The sequence below is a fragment of the Sturnira hondurensis genome, unplaced genomic scaffold (genome assembly GCF_014824575.4).
Source record: "Sturnira hondurensis isolate 20B ecotype Veracruz unplaced genomic scaffold, ASM1482457v3 Scaffold0023357, whole genome shotgun sequence".
NCBI classification, from domain to species: domain Eukaryota; kingdom Metazoa; phylum Chordata; class Mammalia; order Chiroptera; family Phyllostomidae; genus Sturnira; species Sturnira hondurensis.
The window spans coordinates 11,459,354-11,478,547 of NW_028095988.1; the positions used below are offsets into that span (position 1 = coordinate 11,459,354).

At 38.4% G+C, this 19,194-nt stretch overlaps 1 gene segment (V, D, J or C); it reads right to left on the minus strand.

Moving 5' to 3' along the window:
* LOC118980917 (T cell receptor alpha chain MC.7.G5-like) overlaps positions 1-12,039 on the minus strand; it is a 248,334-nt gene extending 236,295 nt beyond the window's left edge. The window contains 2 exon segments of the C gene segment in view: positions 11,637-11,729; positions 11,984-12,039. Coding sequence covers positions 11,637-11,729; positions 11,984-12,032 — 142 coding nt within the window.
* Positions 12,040-19,194: the final 7,155 nt, after the last annotated feature.

Consider the following 19,194-nt stretch of genomic DNA (forward strand, 5'->3'; position numbering starts at 1 on the left):
TCCCCTCCACCCTGCACACCCCTCCCCCACCATTCCCCCTTTTGTTCATATCCATGTGTCACAAGTTCTTTAGATTCTGTATTTCCCATAGTATTCCTACCCTCCCCCTGTCTATTTTCTAGCTACCATGTATACTACTTATTCTCTGTACCCTCTCTCCCCTTCTCCTCCTCCCACTCCCTTGTTGCTAAACCTCCATATGATCTCCATTTCTATGTTTCCGCTCCCGATCTAGCTGTCCTCTTAGTTTGCTTTTGTTTTAGGTGTGGTTGTTAATAACTGTGAGTTTGCTGTCCTTTAATTGTTCATATTTTTAATCTTCTTTTTCTTAGATAAGTCCCTTTAACATTTCATATAGTAAGAGCTTGGTGATGATGAACTCCTTGAATTTGACCTTATCTGAGAAGCACTTTATCTGGCCTTTCATTCTAAATGAAAGCTTTGCTGGATAGAGCAATCTTGGCTGTAGATCTTTGGATTTCATGACTTGGAATACTTCTTTCCAGCCCCTTCTTGCCTGTTAGATGTGCTTTGACTCCCTTTTTTGTGGAGTGGCCTTATGTGGTAGGGGTCCAGTGGTGTGGTCTCCTTGATCTCCTAAGCAGGATGCTCTAACAATGTCCTTTGTGTGGGTTATGTGGGCTTTCCTGTTGTATTGGGTTCTGATTTTTATTGGCCTGTCATTGGTAGGAACTCCCCTCCAGTTGGGTGACTGAGAGGTTCAACCACCACCATGTTCTTGCATGCTGTTGTACAGGTGCTGACAGAACAGAGCAAAAGAACACATAAAACAAAACCAAAAGAAGCAACTCCTCCTCCAACAACAGCAGCAAAATTGATGAGGAAAGAGCAAAGAAAAATAAAGGGAAAAGAGCTATAGAATAGTAGAGAAAGGAAGAAAGGGAAAAAGAATAAGAGAAAATCAAAGGAAAGAATGATTATGAGAGGAGAAAAGAAAGAGAGCTAGTACAAGTAATGAACAGAAAAAGAAAAATGGGGAAAAGGAGCAAAGAAAGGTAAAGAATAACAAAAATAAAAAAGGAAAGAAGAAGGAAAAACAGAGTAAGCAAAGTAAGAGTAAACAAGGGAGATGAACAAAAAACAGAGAAAGAAAAAAGTGGAATAAAAAGAAAAAATTAAAATATAATAAAAGGCTTTGAAAAAGAAAAAATAATGAAAACAATGAAAAATAACAAAGTGAAATTTGTTTCAGAAGAGTTTAGTGCTTGCTTGCTGGATTCTCTCTTTGGGTATGATTCCAATGTTGTCTAAGGCTGGTGTAATCCAGTGTCAGGTGCTGTCCACGTCTAGGCCTTGGCAGCCGGCTCAAAGCTACAAGTGAGCCACAGTTCATGGCTATTTACTTTGGGCTTGACTGTGCACAGGATGGGCCAAACTGTACTGTAAGGCTGGCTTTTATCAGCACTGGGTCCAAGGGTGGGTCACCCAACTGTAGGATTCTCTTCTGCCTGCTCTGTTTTCTGGCCTGCTGTCAGTCTTAGACTAGTCACTGACCGGACTTTCTGAGAGGGTTCCTGTGTCTCCCAGGGGAGGTGACTTTCAGACTTCAGGGAAGATGGTGGGTGTGTTCTCCTGCATCCAAGACACTCATCTGAATCTGTACTTGATTATTTCCCTGAACTTGGAAGAACAAAGCCTCTAGTAGGCTAGTGGGCAGGGCCTCCAGAATCTAGATTATGGGTCTCTGTGAAATCAGGAGAGTGTTTCTATTGCTCACCTATGAGAAGGGAGAGCCCATTTAGTTCTAGGAAAAGTTTATGGAATGGCTGTGCCCTAAAGTCAGTCTCCGGCAGTCCCTAGTCTGTGGATGTTGCTGTCTCCTCAGCAGGGGTTCAGATGCAGAATGAGAGAAAAGAAACAAGAAAGGAAAAACCCAAAACAAAACAAAACAAAACAAGACAAAACAAAACAAAAAGAGATGTAGAGTGGGATGAGCAGAATTCTGGAGGATGAGGTGAGTAGTATTCCACAAGGTGGATTAATTGATTTCCCCCTGGGAGGGGCTTTCTCTTCTCAAGAAAAATGGCTGCTGCAGTATTGAGGTATATTCTGGAATAGAAATCTCCACAGCTACTCTCTCAGATGTATCCCCAATGCCTCCCACCCCAGACTCTCCTCACGCAAGACTCCAGTCCATGCCACCTTCCCTTCTCCAAAACCCAAGATGAGTGGCTGTGGAAACAAAACTTGTGCTTTGGCCCCTTTAAGAAAATAGAATAGTGACTTTGTCTCTAGTAGGCTCTGTCTGTCCCAAGTAGACAAAAATCCCATGGCCTTTCACTGCTGGATGCTACGAGGACGATTGATCATGGCATTGGCACTGCTCCGTGCTTACGAGCCCAGTCCAGGGTCCAGGCTACTCTCCTCTCAGAGGGAAGTTCCCATAACTGTGCTGTAATCTCAGCCCTGCTAACGTGGCTGAACCCGTTAATGACCTTACCCTTGGTACCAGTCTAAGGGTGTTTTATGCCCATTCTTGGTTAAAAGTCTCTTTTTTGGAGTTGTCTTTAGTTTATTTTCAAGTTACTATTCCCTTCTTTAGCTGTATTTCCAGTTTGGTTTGGGGAGGAGATGTGAGAAATATCCTCCTACTTCACTACCATCTTGTGACCACCTTTTTCATTCTTAATCTTTATTCATGTTTTCCGCTTTTTTACTTCACAGACTTTATAGAACTTTTGGATTTATTTATAAAGACTAATTTTTTGCTTTTAAAGTAATTTTACTTTTACTTTTAGACTTTCTCCTTTTTTGTTTTATTTTGTTTATTTAAAAAATTCTTGAAGATTTGTCTCCTTTATTATACTCTTTAATTTATTAATAAATATACATTTATTAGTGTATATTCAAGGCTTTACTTTTTATGAGTATTGCTTTGAATGAATCCATAAATTTTTATATGTACTGCTATCATTAGTGTTAATTTTTAATGGTGTACAATTTTAACTTTTAGTTTTCTGACATAGAAATTATTTAGTGGTTAATTTCTTTGCCATTCATTTACTGGCTATCTTTTAACTATTAATTTCAGTTTATTGCATTATGTTCAGAGAATATGGTTTTTATGAACCTTGCTAATTGTTCATTTGAATCATAATACATGCTCATGTTTTGGTAGATGCTCCATAGTTGTGTGTATGTGTGTGTGTGTATGTTACTTTTCATCTTCTTCTTTGTCTGTCTGTGGAATGGATATTAAGTTACCCTGTGATTAATATATTGGCAAACTATTCTTTTATTTCCAACAAATTATGCTTTACATTTTTTCTGTACAATGTTGTTTGAAAAAAACTAGGCTCATTCCTCCATCCATTTATGAATTCAACAAATAACTATTGTGAATCAATTATATTTCAGATCCCAGATGAGCTTTCAGGCTATGGCAATGAGCAAGACAGACTCAATCTCTGATGCTGTGGAACGTGCAGCCTATTAGGGATGGCGACATCAACACTCATTCAGTGATGGCGTGTAAGTGTGGAGGGTGCGGTGACAGGAGAAGTACAGGAAATGTAGGAAGTGTAGCGGGGAGTTGTATACCAAAGTCAAGGGGGCTGGGAAAGACCTCCCGAAAAATTAACATTTAAATCAAAATTGACATATTTTAAGATCTGAAAGCAGACAGGATAATTCAGGGTTCTAACAAGAAACTTATGTATACATATAAAAAATGAAAAATTTGAGGAACGTTTAATGTGGCACAAATTATTATAAAGTATAGGCAAGGGGTAGGGAACAAATAAGGGATCATGCTGTGCTTTGGAACTAGCATTGCTCAAAGCTTAAAACAGAAAGGAGTGATTACAGGAACCTGGAGATAGACTTTTTGGAGGATCTGTCTTGAAGACTGTGTGATAAAGGGTCAGCGTCAGCCTATGTCAATCTCCCAGGGCGGAAGCTAGGGGAATATATACCTTCACCTAAGCTCCTCCTTCTCTCTGATCTGTGAGTGCTTCTCCTGGGCCAACACCAACTAATAACCAAAAGGCAAAAGAGAACATTGGTATATTCCCCATTGGTATATGCCCCTATAGGGCAGCTACCTGTGCACAGAGCAGGGTGCAGAAGAATGGCAAGGAGACCTGGAAAGGCAAACAGAAGAAATTAAGCTTTGGTCTAATATGAGCGGAGTGAGAAATGGGAGATGGGGTCAGAGAAGTAAGCCAGAGTTTAGGATTTTGTCCTATGGGAAATGGGAAATCGTTGATCAATTTTAAGCAAGATAGTGAACTGATCACATTTGTGGTTTTAGATGCTAACTCTGGCTACAATAAGGAAAATTCCTTAGATAGGATGATGGCCTCCTTCACAGGATGGGGGCACTGGAGAGGGATGACCTATTGAGTGGTGAGATGAGGAGCTCAGTTTTAGCTCTGGGCTGAGGAGGTTCTTGGCTAGAGGTACAATTTTGTCAGTATAGAGCAGTTAAATGGTGTTTGAGGTTTAGGAGTTGAGGAGGTAACCTAGAATCTGTCTGTAGCATAGAAGTGGAATTAGGGACCTCAGAACTCAAGAAACTGGCAGAAGAGTTACAGTCTTCAAAGGAACAAGAAAGTAGAAATGGGTGGAAAGCTAGGGAAAACTGTGGAGAATTTTTAGAAAAGCAGTCATGCTTTTGAATCATTTAATGATAGGTGTGCTCCTGGCATGCCCTAGATGAGTCACTATGAAATTTTGTGTCCAGGATATCAGGATAAGGTTAGTGAGGTCATTTCAAGTAAGAGAGAATTGAATGCTGACATTAATAGAGTTTCTTCATCTTCAGGAGGAACTCTGGTCTAGAAATCTGAAACCCATCTAAGAAAGATATGTGTTATAGTGAATTTTCTTCTTGCAAGATTTCCATGTCTGCAGATTCTGTTTTTGTAAAGTTGTTGGAAGCTGGAATGTGCCATGCTGTTGTGAAGAAAAGTACGTAACCCATGAGACTGGACACTCTTACTGTAAATGAATCATCTACTTTTGTTTGCCTTCATGGATAAATTCAGACTATTAAAAATAATTATGACCCTGGCTGGTGTAGCTCAGTGGATTGAGCACGGGCCAGTGAACCACATGATCGAGGTTCGATTCCCAGTCAGGGCCACATGCCTGGGTTGCAGGCCAGTTCCCAGCAGGGGACTCACAAAAAGCAACCATACATTGATATTTCTCTCCTTCCTTTCCTCTCTAAAAATAAATAAATAAAATCTTTAAAAAATTAATTATGAATGGTTTAAGACTTTTGGTCCATTAGATTTCCTCTGAGAAGAAACTATTTGAAAATCAGAATACCAAATTAAATAAAAAATGGCCAGCTACCTTTCTGTCCAGCCTACATGTATATGAAAACAAGATTTTATAGTTTAGATATTAGAGAGTAGTTAACAGAATCACAGGGAAAAGGGGGAAGGACTCACATGAACAAGTATAAAGGACACATGAACAATAACTAAGGTGGGGGGAGGCGATGGGAGGGAGGTGGGGAGCACTGGGGTGGGGCAGGGCTGGGAATACAAGACAGAAAACTGTACTTGAACAAGAGTTAAATAAAAATTTTAAAAAAGGTAGTTAACAGATTCAGAGGCACAGTGGCCTTAGATGACACGTGCACTGGCTCGCAGTACCTATGGCGTCATGGATGAGACATGAGACAAATTCACACAGACTACCGGGTCCCTTGGAGGTAGAGGGAAGGCACGGCTACTCCCTCAAGCAGGGAGTGTCTCGGAGCGGCCTGGCAACTCTCTCAAGGGGAGAGTGTGCTGACCTTTGCCTTGACAGGCTTTTATTGTTTTTTTTTTTTTTGCACAGGAGTTCAGGTATAACTTATTAATCATTGTCAGGCAGTAAACAGTAGATAGTATACAAAGAACCATTAGGGCTTCTTCTAAGTCAGGGTCTGTCAGCTAAACGGCTATAAAACTTTGGGAAAACAAACTCATTTTCTGCTTGGGCCTTTACCATTTAACTAAAAGCATTCTTAGCAAAGCAGGTTTCACAGGGTTTCACATATTCTTTCTCAGGCCTAATTACCCAGGGAGCCCGCCATTCCCAGCACAAGGCTGCACCACACTCTGTCATTGTTTTCAGGCTTAAGTCAGGCAGAGGAGGCAGATTGCCAAGAAATTCTCAGAGACTTCTTGCAAACTGAGGACTCAGGCTTCATCAAAGCTGAGGGGTGAGGATCCATCACCCTCTTTCTCCATAGCCCCCTAAGTCCTTCCCTGGGGCCTCCACTTGATCATGCCTGTCTTAGGTGGTTTCCCCCTTGGGGAATCTTACCTGTCATTGGCTAACTGATCAGGCATTGGAGGCCAGTTATGGAAAAAGGAGCAGAAGAGGCCCTCTTGCCAGGGAGATAAGCTTTTTCTCCTTAGTGGCTTATGGTCTGAAGGTCACTCACTCAGCCTTAGCCATGGTGGGTTTCAGCTCCTGAAACCAGGCAGAGCGGTTCCCAACACTTAGACATGTTAAAAATAAAATTCTAATATTAAATAGTGAGGCTGTGTCTAAGTTTTATTAAAGTTCTTAGTGAGAGAGCTATTAATATGTTCTTACAAAAAGATATAAATGTACAAACAACAAAATAAAATATTGGTAGAGTTGCTAAAAACAATTTGGGGTTAATTTTTCTTTCAGGGTGTGAAGTCATGACACCTTTGCCATTTTTGTTAGGTTAACTTCTAACATAGGAAAGTGTAAGCCATGTAAGCCTTTTCTCAGTTGTGGATTGCTAGGTAAATGTGCTGTAATAATAAAGGTACATTTCCTAAGAGTTTCAGGTAAGTGCTCACTAGAAAACGTTCTTGAAAGGTGGAGAGAAAAATAAACAACTACAAATCATTTTTTGTCCCAGACTGGGATTTTGCTTTCACAGTGTTATTAATGAAGGACCATGGCATTTCAAACTGCTTTTCCTGATACAGTTCAAATGACAATGTCATGCAGGACCTAAGTCCCCAGAGTTTCTAACTCAGCTGTTCCTTCAAGCCAGAACTGTCAAACAGGTTTCAGAAAATTTATCAGATTTATTGAAACTTAAGTTTCTGTCCTTCAAATTTCCTGCTGATTTTCCTCAACCCTCGTTACTGACTGCAGACTGGCGAGAATGGCTCAGCAATATGGTGAAAGGTCTAATGCAGTAACCTTCAAACTGGGGAAGAGATGTCCATTTTAAGGGAATTCGTTTCTAGATCCTTAATTCCTCTGTATCTTTTCCTAAAAATGATCTGCCTGAAAGCTTGACTGGGATTCTCATTTCCTCTCTCTCATTTCACAACTGTCCTTCTCCAACATTATTTACATAACAAGAAATCCTCTTTTGCAGCAAAGATTTAAAAACCTCTAGGGCGTTCAGGAAAGGAGTACTTATTTTTTATTGGTGCCAGGGAAGCCTTTAATCAGAGAATTATAGATTGGGCTCCCAGTCATTTTATTAAGAAAGTCATTTCCAAAAAATGTTTGCCTCTTATATCAAAAACCTTTTAAAATTATGTTTCTTTTCATGAAAAGTGCATTAATAATAATTATAGTCACCACTGAATCCAGAAAAAATAACTTCTAACGATTAGAGCAGTATGATCAGAGGAAGTTGAAACATTTTCAATTATAATATTTTTGTTGCAGACTTTCCTGGGTGATCAATAAAAGACTTTTAAAGAAATATATATTATGTTAAATTCTGCCGAAGTTAAATAAAAATATGGTTTTAAGAAAAGAAAGAAACAATATGAAATCTTCAATTGTTAATGAAAAGTTTGTGCATGAATTTTAATTGGATGTTCATGGGTATCAAATCACTTTGGTATTAAGATTTCATTGCACAGCTCTGACTGGTGTGGCTCAGTGGATTGAGTGCTGGCCTGTGAACCAAAAGGTCACCAATTTGATTCCCAGTCAGGGCACATGCCAGGTGTGTGAGCCAAGTCATGAATTGGGGGCATGTGAGAGGCAAACGATAGCTGTATCTCTCACATGTACGTTGATCTTTCTCTCCCTCTCTTTCTCCTTCCCACCCCCTCTCTCTAAAAATAAATAACATCTTAAAAAAGATTTCATTGCATATACTTAAAAGTTACTATATAACTTTTTAAAGAAATATTTTATTTATTTATTTCTAGAAAGAGGAAGGGAGGGAGAAAGAGAGGGAGAGAAACATCAATGTGTGATATAGATATATCCATACGTTGCCTCTCACATGCTCCTAACTGGGGACCTGGCACATGCCCTGACTAGGAATCAAATTGGTGAGATTTCAGTTTGCAGGCCAGCACTCAATTCACTGAGCCACACCAGTCAGAACTATATAACTTTTATTTGAAAATGTCAATACTTATAATAGATTGGAATGTATAATGTTTACAGCAATTTAATCACTTAAAGTAATTATAAAATATTTTAGATGTTATCTTAAAAATGTGTGAAGGTTTTATAATTTCCCAAAGTCTGACTGCCATTCATGTAATGTACTGGCTGGTCTACAAACATGAACACACTTTGATGATAATGCAGAGTTACTGCTAATGTATGTTTATGTTCAATTTTCTAACCATTGTTTAAATTTGTATCTTCTACAGACTGGTGGAAAATATCAGTCATTGAAATTCATGCAACTTCTCAAAAGTTTTCCCTTAAATTTGAATCCAAATGAAAAAGGACAGAACAAAGGACTTTTAACTCGGATACCACTCACTTTTCTGAATTTGCAGATGTTCTATGCATGAAATTATCAAACGGTGTAATTCTGAGATACTGTAAAGGAAGTTGTCTCCGTCAACTTCACCAATAAGCTGCAAGCATTTCCTTCTGTCAAAAGAGGTTTAAACTTCTGTTGCTGTAGTCAATGCAAAGTGTTGATTCCAGGTGCTGCAGAGAGAATGAGGCTGCCAAAGAGAAGTGAGACCAGGAGCTCGAGAGAAAGTGCATAAAAGCTCCCTGCTGCCAGTTTTGTTTGTAAAAACTGAAGCAGGATACACGTGTTAGCAAAGCATACTAGTAAGAGGCAAAGTATGGGGGACATTATTTGAACATTTGGATCCAACCCTTCCTAAAAATGTAGTTAATTTGGTTTTTCAGATTTTTTCAGCAGCTATATTTTGTGGGGTTTTTTTTGCTTTAGTTACTTTGATATGTGTTTTCTTATTTATACACAGATTTATGTAAAAATTTTTTATTTCTCAATTTTACTTACAATAACAATATACTTATCATGCTCACCTACGAAAATTATTGAGTAAACTAATGTGTATTCCAAAGATGTAACTCTGGGAACTTATGTATGGACAAACTATTCATTTATGTGGGAGAGTATTCAGAATATGTTAGTTTCTTGCTGTAGGAAAAAAATTGGAAAAAAGCATTTATAGCAACACTCAGCCATATGAAAACAAAGTTTAAGAAGTTCTCCCCAAAAGAATTTTCTGCTGATAATTTGGAAAGGTCATAAATTTCTTTTAAACTCCTGAATTCTTCATTGAGTTACATAGCATGATGCTTGGGACATTTGTTAACACCTGCCAGAACTGTATTTTAAAGTTGAAGTATTATTGGAAAATGTATTGGAGAAGGTTAAAATATTGGACAGTCACAAACCAAATAATTGCAAACTGATGTTAAAAAGGCACAAATTCCCTATGTAAAAAAATCAATAATGGTAGCAGTGTCAATTTTACTTCAGACTTTAATAATGATCAATGAAATCAGGTATATGCAACTACCACCCTAGAAAAAGTGAGAAGAGGCTGTAAGTAAGTGCTCAGCACAGCCTTGTTTTCATGTGTGTCTTTCTCATAATCTATGTGTCTATCAAATAAATGACATTGAGAGGCTGCAGCACTCTTTGGGGCAGAATAGGGTCTCTTGATTACTAAGCTATACATACAGTGTGTGATCCTAGGTAAGTTAACCTTTTTGAGCTTTAAGTTCCTCATATAAAAATGGAATATCAATAGTACCTACAGCATAGATTTCTTGAAACTACTAAATGAAATGATACATGTTATGCATCTATCAAAATGTGGGGCACATCTACATACTCAGTATGTTAGCCACTACTACTATTATTACTACCAATACAATATTGGTAATGACAATATTAATTACTATTAATAATAGATTTGGTGTCTAATCCACTTTTCAAGATAAACAAGAGCCTAAAGTACTGAGCCTGGGCTAGAGCATGGTATCTAGGAACTATGGTTAGAAGGGGTGTGTTTAGAGTGAGTGATGGGGGTAGATGGAATTTAGGGAACTAGAGGCCTACCTTGCCCTAGGCATCTCAAACTAAATGGGAACATTCCAGATGGCTCCAGGTTGTTTAAGGGAACTAAGAGGGTGGCCCAAAGTTCTGAGGGTGTGGGTCTATGGCAGGCAATGGAAGCTTTCAAGGAGGAGGTAGAGAAGTCGCAGGAGACTTGGAATGTCCTTTGCATGGCACCAGCTGTGGTTCTATTTCCAGTCTGGGTACTAAATCCCTTGTGTCAGTACTGAGGGATGACAAGCTATTCTTATGAATGCTTTTTAAAGTTACTTAACAATCTGCCTTTGGTTCCCCATGGCCTTGCCAGTTCTTTCAAATCGTTGCCTCAGCAGAAGCAAGCACAGCATTACCAGAGTGTGCCTGTCAGGGGCCGAGTCCTGGCAGCACATGAAATCCTATCTGACAGTTGTTCGTTCTTTTTTTTTCATCTTTTTAGATAAGAGAAATGGTGCATTAAGGAAATTTAAGATACACAGGGTAAAATTAGATTAAAGTCAATAATAAAGACTGATGAATAAATTGGGAGACAGAGAGAGAGATTTGATAGAGTTTTTCACATTGCTTTGTAATTAGAAAGAAATAAGATGTATAGCAAAAAATTAGATAACCTAGGCTGAGAGGTAGAGGGTGGAGAAATTCTACAAACTCAACAGCAGCAGATTTTATTGTACTCCCAAATAAGGCTGGAGAGGGAAAAATAAAGAAAAAATAATTGTGGAAAAGATAAAAAATTCAGTTTTGAATATGGTGACTCCAATGTGATGGGTGACACAGGCAGGTAGATAGTAATAAGAGTGATTTACAATGTGAAAAGGTTAAGATATGATTCTAGGAAATAGCTTTAGGTCAAGCTATGAGAGTCACTGGATAGCCGTGATGCAGTATCTGACTATCCTATTAACACATGGAGTTGTGGGGGTTAAATGAAGTAAATGCACGTGAAGGTCATGTGCAAACCTGTATAGCATTGTGTGCATTCAGTATTTTCTTTACTATCTTGAGCATTACATCTTATAGATATTGTGTGTATGTTCCCTATAGTCAGACAGATTAGTATTTCTTTTCTCTAGAGCAGTCAATGATTCCTCTCCGTGTTCCTGTTATACCTGACACAGGCACTGAGGTCTGAGGTTTCTGTATGCCCCTCCCTGTCACTCATCTCACTGTGCCTCTGCGAGAGCACAGAAATACATTGCTGTGTCCTCCAGCTGGGAGTCTGAGATCCTGAGGCCAAAGTGCTTTCTCTCTTTCTGGAAGTTCGCAGAGAAGCGATTATTCTTTGCATTTTGTTTCTTATAACCTTCTTGGCGGATAATGAGAATCATCTCCCTACTGGGAGGCTGTTTATACCAGAACAAATAAAAATCACTCACACTAGTGTCATATATGCAGACCAGGGTCACAGTCTCTGCCTCCTGCACAGACATTTCTGGCTGAGACTGATTGACCGTCTGGGCCACACTGGATCCTGTGGGAAGGAAGACAGAAAGCACTGAATGCACTGGGTGTGACACCAGACAGACAGAGCAGGCAGACTCATGGCTAGTTCCCATCCCCACCCGCTTTCCTCCTCTTAATCTAAATTCCTGGCAGAATCATCCAGCCTTTTTGCTTCCAATAGCTGGTACCAATGAGGCGGTAAGTTCTCTGTCTTATTAATCTCTTCACTGACTTTACAGGCTTACTGCATACTCAGGAAACAAATACATATGAATTCCTTACCAAGACAGGTGGAGACCACGAACGCCCACAGCAACCCAGTGCCTGCCATGCTGGCGCCTCTCTTCTGCAGGGAGAAAAAATATCTTGCTCTGATCTGAAACCTGGTATCAGCTGTACTCGGTGACATCACAGAGTAAAAACAGGAAGTGAAATGTCAGGTGGGCCTTTGACTTTGTCTTGCTTAAAATAGTATATCAGTGCCTTTTGTCTTTTGCTTCAAAAAATAAAAGTTTGTCTATGCCACCAAGTGAAAAAAAGATATTAGAGCTGTAATTTATTCTGGGGTAAAAATCAAGACAAGGAGCCAGTAAATTGTTTCACAGAGATGTAATTTTGGAGAGGAGAATTGGATGGGCAGGAAAAAGACAAAACCAAATGTAAACACTTGGGTTTTCTCTGTAAGCTTTTTCTCCCTCCTTCCCTCCCTTCCTTCCTTCCTTCTTTTTTCCTCTTTCCTTCTTTTCTTCCTCTTTCTCTCTCATCTTAAAGCCAATATCATCATGGTCTCTGTGTTGCCATTAAACAGGTTTTGATTATACTACTATTCTTTGACCAATTCTTTTTTAAAATAATTTCTCAATACTTCAAAAACAACGAGAAAGACAACAGCAAAACTCACTCTAGATAAAACTGGGACCAGAATTTTGATATGTAACTGCACTGCTACTGGCTTGAAGACTTAAAAAAAAATTTTTTAAAGGATAATTGGCTTTGACTGGGTCAGGGAGCTCTACGACTGTACAATACTACTGGCAAGTGTTCCTGTGAGAATTCTGTTGCATACCTCTTCATGGCTCATGAATGAAGAATCAGAACAATTAATTAAAAATTTATTTGGGAACATTGTATGTGGTGTATCTGATAGAGATTCACTGGCCCCTAATTTTTCCTCATGCATACATTCTCCTATGAGAGAAGAAAGGTCAGGCATCATAGTCCTCATATCATAGAAGAGGCAATTGTGAAAAAAATGAAAGCTCACAATGCAAGGAACCACTAGTCTCACTTGCATTAGTGTTTTCTTTCTACTGAGTTTGTGTCATGCAGTCTTATGTAAGGCCATCTCCATGGTCCATCTTTATTGGACCATATTTTCCCTCTGAATAAGAGAAGCAGAAAAGACTAAATAAAAAGCTGATTTGTCATATAGGAAGTGGTGGCCTAAACTTTCCCAACCTGTTTATTATTTCCATTTGGAGAACTGCTAAGCAATAGGCATTTCCCCACAGACCACAGATGTTCTTAACTCCAGACGACTTCTTTCTTTTTTTTAAATTTAATTCTTGTTCAAGTACAGTTTTCTGTCTTATCTTCCCAGCCCTGCCCGCCACCCACCCAGTGCTCCCCACCTCCCTCCCATTTCCGCCCCCCACCTTAGTTATTGTCCATGTGTCCTTTATACTTGTTCATGTGAGTCCATCCCCTTATCCCCTGTGATTCTCTCCCCTCTCCCCTCCAGAGGACTTCTTAAAATATACCTTGGTGAGTTGCTATAGATGGCATAGTTCTTTTGCTTGTTTGCTGAGTGATTGAATTTATGCCATGTTCCCTAAGGTAAGGTTGTTCAGTTGGTTGGAGTGTTGTCTTGTGCACCAAAAGGTTGTGAGTTAGGTCCCTGATCTGGGCTCATAGCTAAGTTGTGGGTTTGAGCACTGGTTGGGGCATGTATTTGGGACAACAGATTAATGTTTCTCTCTCTCCCTCACTCTTCCTCTCTCTCTAAAATCAGTTGACATATCCTTGGGGGAGGATTGAAAATTCTGTCATGTCTATCATTTTCTTGTGAGAGTTACGTGAAATTGGTAAAAATGTTATTACTTTATAATTTTCCCCTCTCTTCTTCAGTCTTTATAGGAAAATCTAGACAACTAATCTGTCTTTTCTCTCCATCTTGGTCCAGCTGAAGCTGTAATTTCACAAATGAGTCCCTCAGAAGTAAATGTTCCCTCCCTCTTGCCTGCATTCACTGTGCCTGCAACTCAGTCAGGGATCCTCAGCCAGAGGGTCCATCTTGCTGTTTCAGATCAATCCCTGTTCTATCGGGCCCAGCCAACCCAACTTCAGTGTCTTATATCAGTGATTTTCAACCAGTGTGCAGCTAGAATTTTTAAACCATGCAATACCTGACGATTTAGTCGGGGCTACTGACCTCTTTTCCCTTAGATTGTCAAATAAAAAAAATGACAACAGCCAACACAATAACCCTTTGTTATGAATGAATCAAAATTATACCTATTTTTGTCAGATCAGAAAAAAATGATGTATTTTTTGTGTGCCACAGAAGTTTAGTAGTTTATGCTTTAGTAGTTTATGCCATGAGATGAAAAAAAGGTTGAAAATTGCTGTCTTACATCCATCATCTGATCAGTCCCTAGCTCCCTCAGATAGTTAATCAGGCTGTTGGAGTCTGGGAATCAAACAAGATGATATATATGAAAGAACTTTTAAGAAGCAAATACACAATGGGTAGAATGCTGTATTTTCCTTTGACTTTTAAAAATATTATGTCCAGACGATAGTTTTAAAAAAATTTTTTGTTGTTTTAAGTAAAAGTAGTTTCTTGGGTTAGACATTTAAAAAGACTGTAAAAGGTGGTGGGCAAAGTCGGATTACAGGATATTAAGCAAATAATAAGGGCGAAGAAAGACAATAAAAGCTGGGAGGAGAAAGCAGTGCCCCATCTGGGAAGTCTGAGAGAATCCCCTGTTTTTTGGAATATGAACAGTGTCATAGGATTTCTCATAGGACTTAGCTGGTTAGACTATATCAAGCAAAAACTAGAAGAAAACATGTGGACATCACATGTCTACTCTGGTGATCTCATGGGGCAGTTTTCACAGAGGCAGAAGCTAAGGCACATTGACAATTGGTGGCACAAGTGGGAGAAGCTATTCCAGGTGTCAAGAAATTCCCTTAGTCAGGTGGACCTTTACTCGTGAACACTGAGGGTTCCCAGCCCTAGTCACCCCAGACATCTCACGTTTAGTGTTGCTATTCTCTTAATTCTTTTCCTGAGTGTACAATGAACAAAAACTTTTAAAAGTCTTTTTAAAAAGTTTTACCTATGTTCACTATATTCATGTACAGTTTTCTTTTGTCAGAGGTGATGGACATTGTTTACACACTTTTGGCTGGGGGTCCTCATGCACAGAGTGGGTTCAAATGCACTTGGGTGCTCTCTGGGTAACATGGGTTTCCTTTGATGCAGAAGTAGGTGGCTGAGTCTCTTGACTGGGTGGCCTTTTTAAATTGCTTTTCTTTTTCTTAAAGATTTTACTTATTTCTTTTTAGAGAAGGGAAGGGAGGGAGAGAGGAAGAAAAACATCAGTGTGTGGTTGTCTTTCGTGCACCCCCTGCTAGGGACCTGGCCCGCAACCTAGGCGTGTGCCCTGACTGGAAATTGAACTGACCACCCTTTGGTTCACAGGCTGGTGCTCTATCCACTGAGCCACACCACCCAGGACTTTGCTGGGTGGTCTTGATGTACAGGAGTGGAGGAGCTGGGACTAACATGGAAAGAGGCTGCTAACTGTCCCTTGGACTATACAAAGGCACCAGATTTATCCAATATCCTTTTCATCCTGTATCCAGGGATCTGAAACACTGTTCAAATAAGTATATTAGATAATAAAATTCTTTCCTTATTGGATGGTCAGTTAGGAAGAATTTCCTCTTTCATTCTTTGATGGCTAGTTTTTTTAAAGATAATGTTCAGAGTGAACTAAAAATTATATTTATTCTTTGAGTCTGTTCTATAAAAGATAGAGATTAGTTCTCGGAATCTTCTCAGTTCTCTGGGTTCCTGATGACATAAACTCTACTAGCTCACTTCTGGCCACCAGATCAGAAATGTGGCTCTGAGAAGCTCCTTCATGCTTTGGCCTTCCCACATCCATAGAGGATTTGATCATGGAGTGTGGAAATCTCACTGAGAAAGGAGGGTTCCCCCCGGTCCCCCGCCCCCCCGCACCCAGTTCTTTAGAATGTGTTAGCCATTTCCTCAACACCAGACAGTCTTTTGCAACTTTACTCTTGTCAGTGAATGGAAGCAGTGACCTCTTCAGGTCAAATAAATAATTACCAGGGAAATTTCTATAATCGACTCTTCTACACAGAAAACATTCCATCAAAAACATCAAAAACTCTGTTCAGAAAGTTATCTATTCTTATCAGTTTCTGATACCTATTTTCACTCAACAAAGACCTTATTTATTTATTATTTATTTATATTTATTGAATATATTGGAGTGACTTGTTAATGAATTATATAGTTCAGGTGTACAATTGTATAACTCATTATCTGTAGATTGGGTTGTGTGTTCACCACCCATAGTCAAGTCTCCTTCTGTTACCATTCATGCCCCCTCTCCTAACTCCCGCCACTCCTTTCCCTCTCCTAATTGTTATACTGTTGTCTGTTTCTATGTTTTTAAATTTTATTGGCTTAATTTTTTCACCCTTTTTCATACAGCCCTCCAGATCTCTTTCATCAAACAGCTGTCAGTCTGCTCTTTATTAGCTTATTTCTATTTTGTTTGTTTGTTTATTCTCTTCATTAGATTCCCCATGTAAGTGAAATCGCACGATATTTGTCTTTCTCTGACTGGCTTATTTCACTTAGCTCATTACTCTCTAGATTCATCCATGCTATTACAAAATGTAAAATGTCCTTCTTTTCTACAGCTGAGTAGTATTCCACTGTGTGAATGTACTGCAGCTAGTTTATCCACTCATCTACTAATGGGCACTTGGGCTGCAATGCACATGGGGTGAATATATTCTTTCAAATCAGTGTTTTGGGTTTCTTCATATATACTACCAAAAGTGGAATTACTGGATCATCAGGAAGTTATATTTTTAAATTTTTGAGGAAATTCCATACTTTTTTACAGTGGTTGCATCAATGTGAATTTCCATCAACAGAACATGAGGGTTCCCTTTTCTCCACATCCTCAACAACACTTGCTTTTTGTTGATTTATTGATAGCTATTCTGACAAGTGTGAGATGGCACCTCACTGTGGCTTGAATTTGCATTTCTCTGATGATTAATATTCTTGAGCATCTTTTTGTATGTGTATTGGCCAACTCCTCATTGGAGAAGGGTCTATTAAGGTTTTTGCCCATTTTTCAAATAGGATTCTTTTTTTGGTGTTGAGTTGTATAAGTTCTTTATGTATTTTGGGTATTAATCCCTATCAGATCTATCATTGGTGAATATGTTCTCTCATTTAATGGGTTATCTTTTCATTTCCTTGATAGTTTCTTTTGCTATGCAAGATCTTTCTAGTTTAATATAGTCCCATTTGTTAATTTTTTTATTTTGTTTCTTTTGTCCACAAAGGCAAAGGAAACAGAGGAGACACATTAGAAAAAATAATTGCTATGAGAAATGTTTAAGGTTTTACTGCCTATGTTTTTTTCTAGGATTTTCATGGTTTTGAGTCTTACATTTAACTCTCTAATTCATTTTGAATTTATTCTTGTATATGGTGTAAGGAGGTGGTCTAATTTCATTTTTTGCCTGTATATGTCCAATTTTCCTAACACCATTTACAAGAATGTAAATAGACTACCCCATTTTGTGTTCTTGCCTCCTGTCAAATATTAATTGACCATAAAAGTGTAGATTTTTCCTAAACTTTCTATTCTGTTCCATTGATCCATATGTTTATTTTAATGCCAATACCATACTTTTTGGACTACTGTGGTCTTGTAGTAAAGTTTGATATCAAGGAGCATGATTCCTCCAACTTTGTTTTTCTTTCTCAAGATTATTATGGCTACTGGGTTCTTTTGTGGTTCCATATAAATTTTTGAAGTATTAGATCTAGTACTGTGAAATACAGATTGGTATCTTGATAGGAGTTGTGTTGAATCTATAGATTGCTTTGGGTAGGATGAACATTTTAATGAGGTTAATTCTCCTAATCTGTGAACACTGTATATGCTTCCATTTATTTGCATCTTCTTTAATTTCTTTCTTTGATGTCTGATAGTTTTCCAAGTACAGGTCTTTTACATTCATGATTAAATTTATTCCTAGGTATTATATTCTTATTGGAGCAAATGTAAATGGGATTATTTTCTTAGTTTCTCTTTTTGATAGTTCATTATGGGTGTATAGAAATTTATCTATTTCTGAATATTTCTTTTAGAGAAAGAAATATTCATTTATTGGTACTTTAGAGAATTCATTTATTGGTTCTAGCAGTTTTTTTGTTGGAATCTTTAGGGTTCTATATGTACATTTTCTTGTCATCAGCAAGAACTTGATTATTTAAATATACTCTACTCTTCCCTTTATCACTGCTTTAAAAATTACATTTTTATAATGGCTTACCTTCTCAAAAACATCTCCTGTGACTGTTGGAACATACAGTTTTTTTCTTTTAACATTGTTTCATGAATACATGATGTTTATAAAATAATCTTTAAGCAAAACCTTGGGCTTTACTGAGTTCTTATTATGTACCTAACCCTGCGCCAAGAGCATTGAGAAATGCTGAAGTATGCAAGGTAAAGTTCTGTCTTTATGGAGTCTGTAATGTATTTGGGGAGGAAAGTTTGGTAACTTGAAACAACAGCAAATTCTTCAGGAATGGGAGTCACTAAGAATCAGATTGTTGGGGTCAGATTCAGTACTGCATGACATTAGAAGAGAAGGAATTCAAGGATTCTTGCCTAGAGAAGAAGCCTTGGACAAGCTAGAGCTTTAAAATGTTTATGATTTGACCAGTCTGAAATGCACACAAAAGGGAAATTTGAGTGAGTGGTATACCCTGAAAAGGAATTCAAGGGCTTGAAGTGTGTATGAGTCAGGAAGAAGAACAGACTGACTAGAATAGAGGCACATTTTGGGAAGAAGGAAGAATGCACTTTAAAATGGTAGAGGTTGAGCAGATGGAGAAAATTTAGATTTGTTAAGTAAAGTTTTGTGCAGTCAAAAGATATGCCCACACATCTACAGAGATTGCAGTTCTGTAAATGTGATCTATCTCACCATTATTTTGAAAGACAAAGTGACACATTCAATTTTACCAATGAATCACTCAAGCACCTATCTGTTCTTATTAGTAATCCATAAGGTTCACCTTGAACTCTTTTGCTATTTTTCTATTCAGTTTTCAAAAAACCTCTATTTTAATTTTATTTTTTTCTCAAAATAGATTCTGAAGCAAGGACTCAGGTGAAGTTAGTTTTTATAGGAAT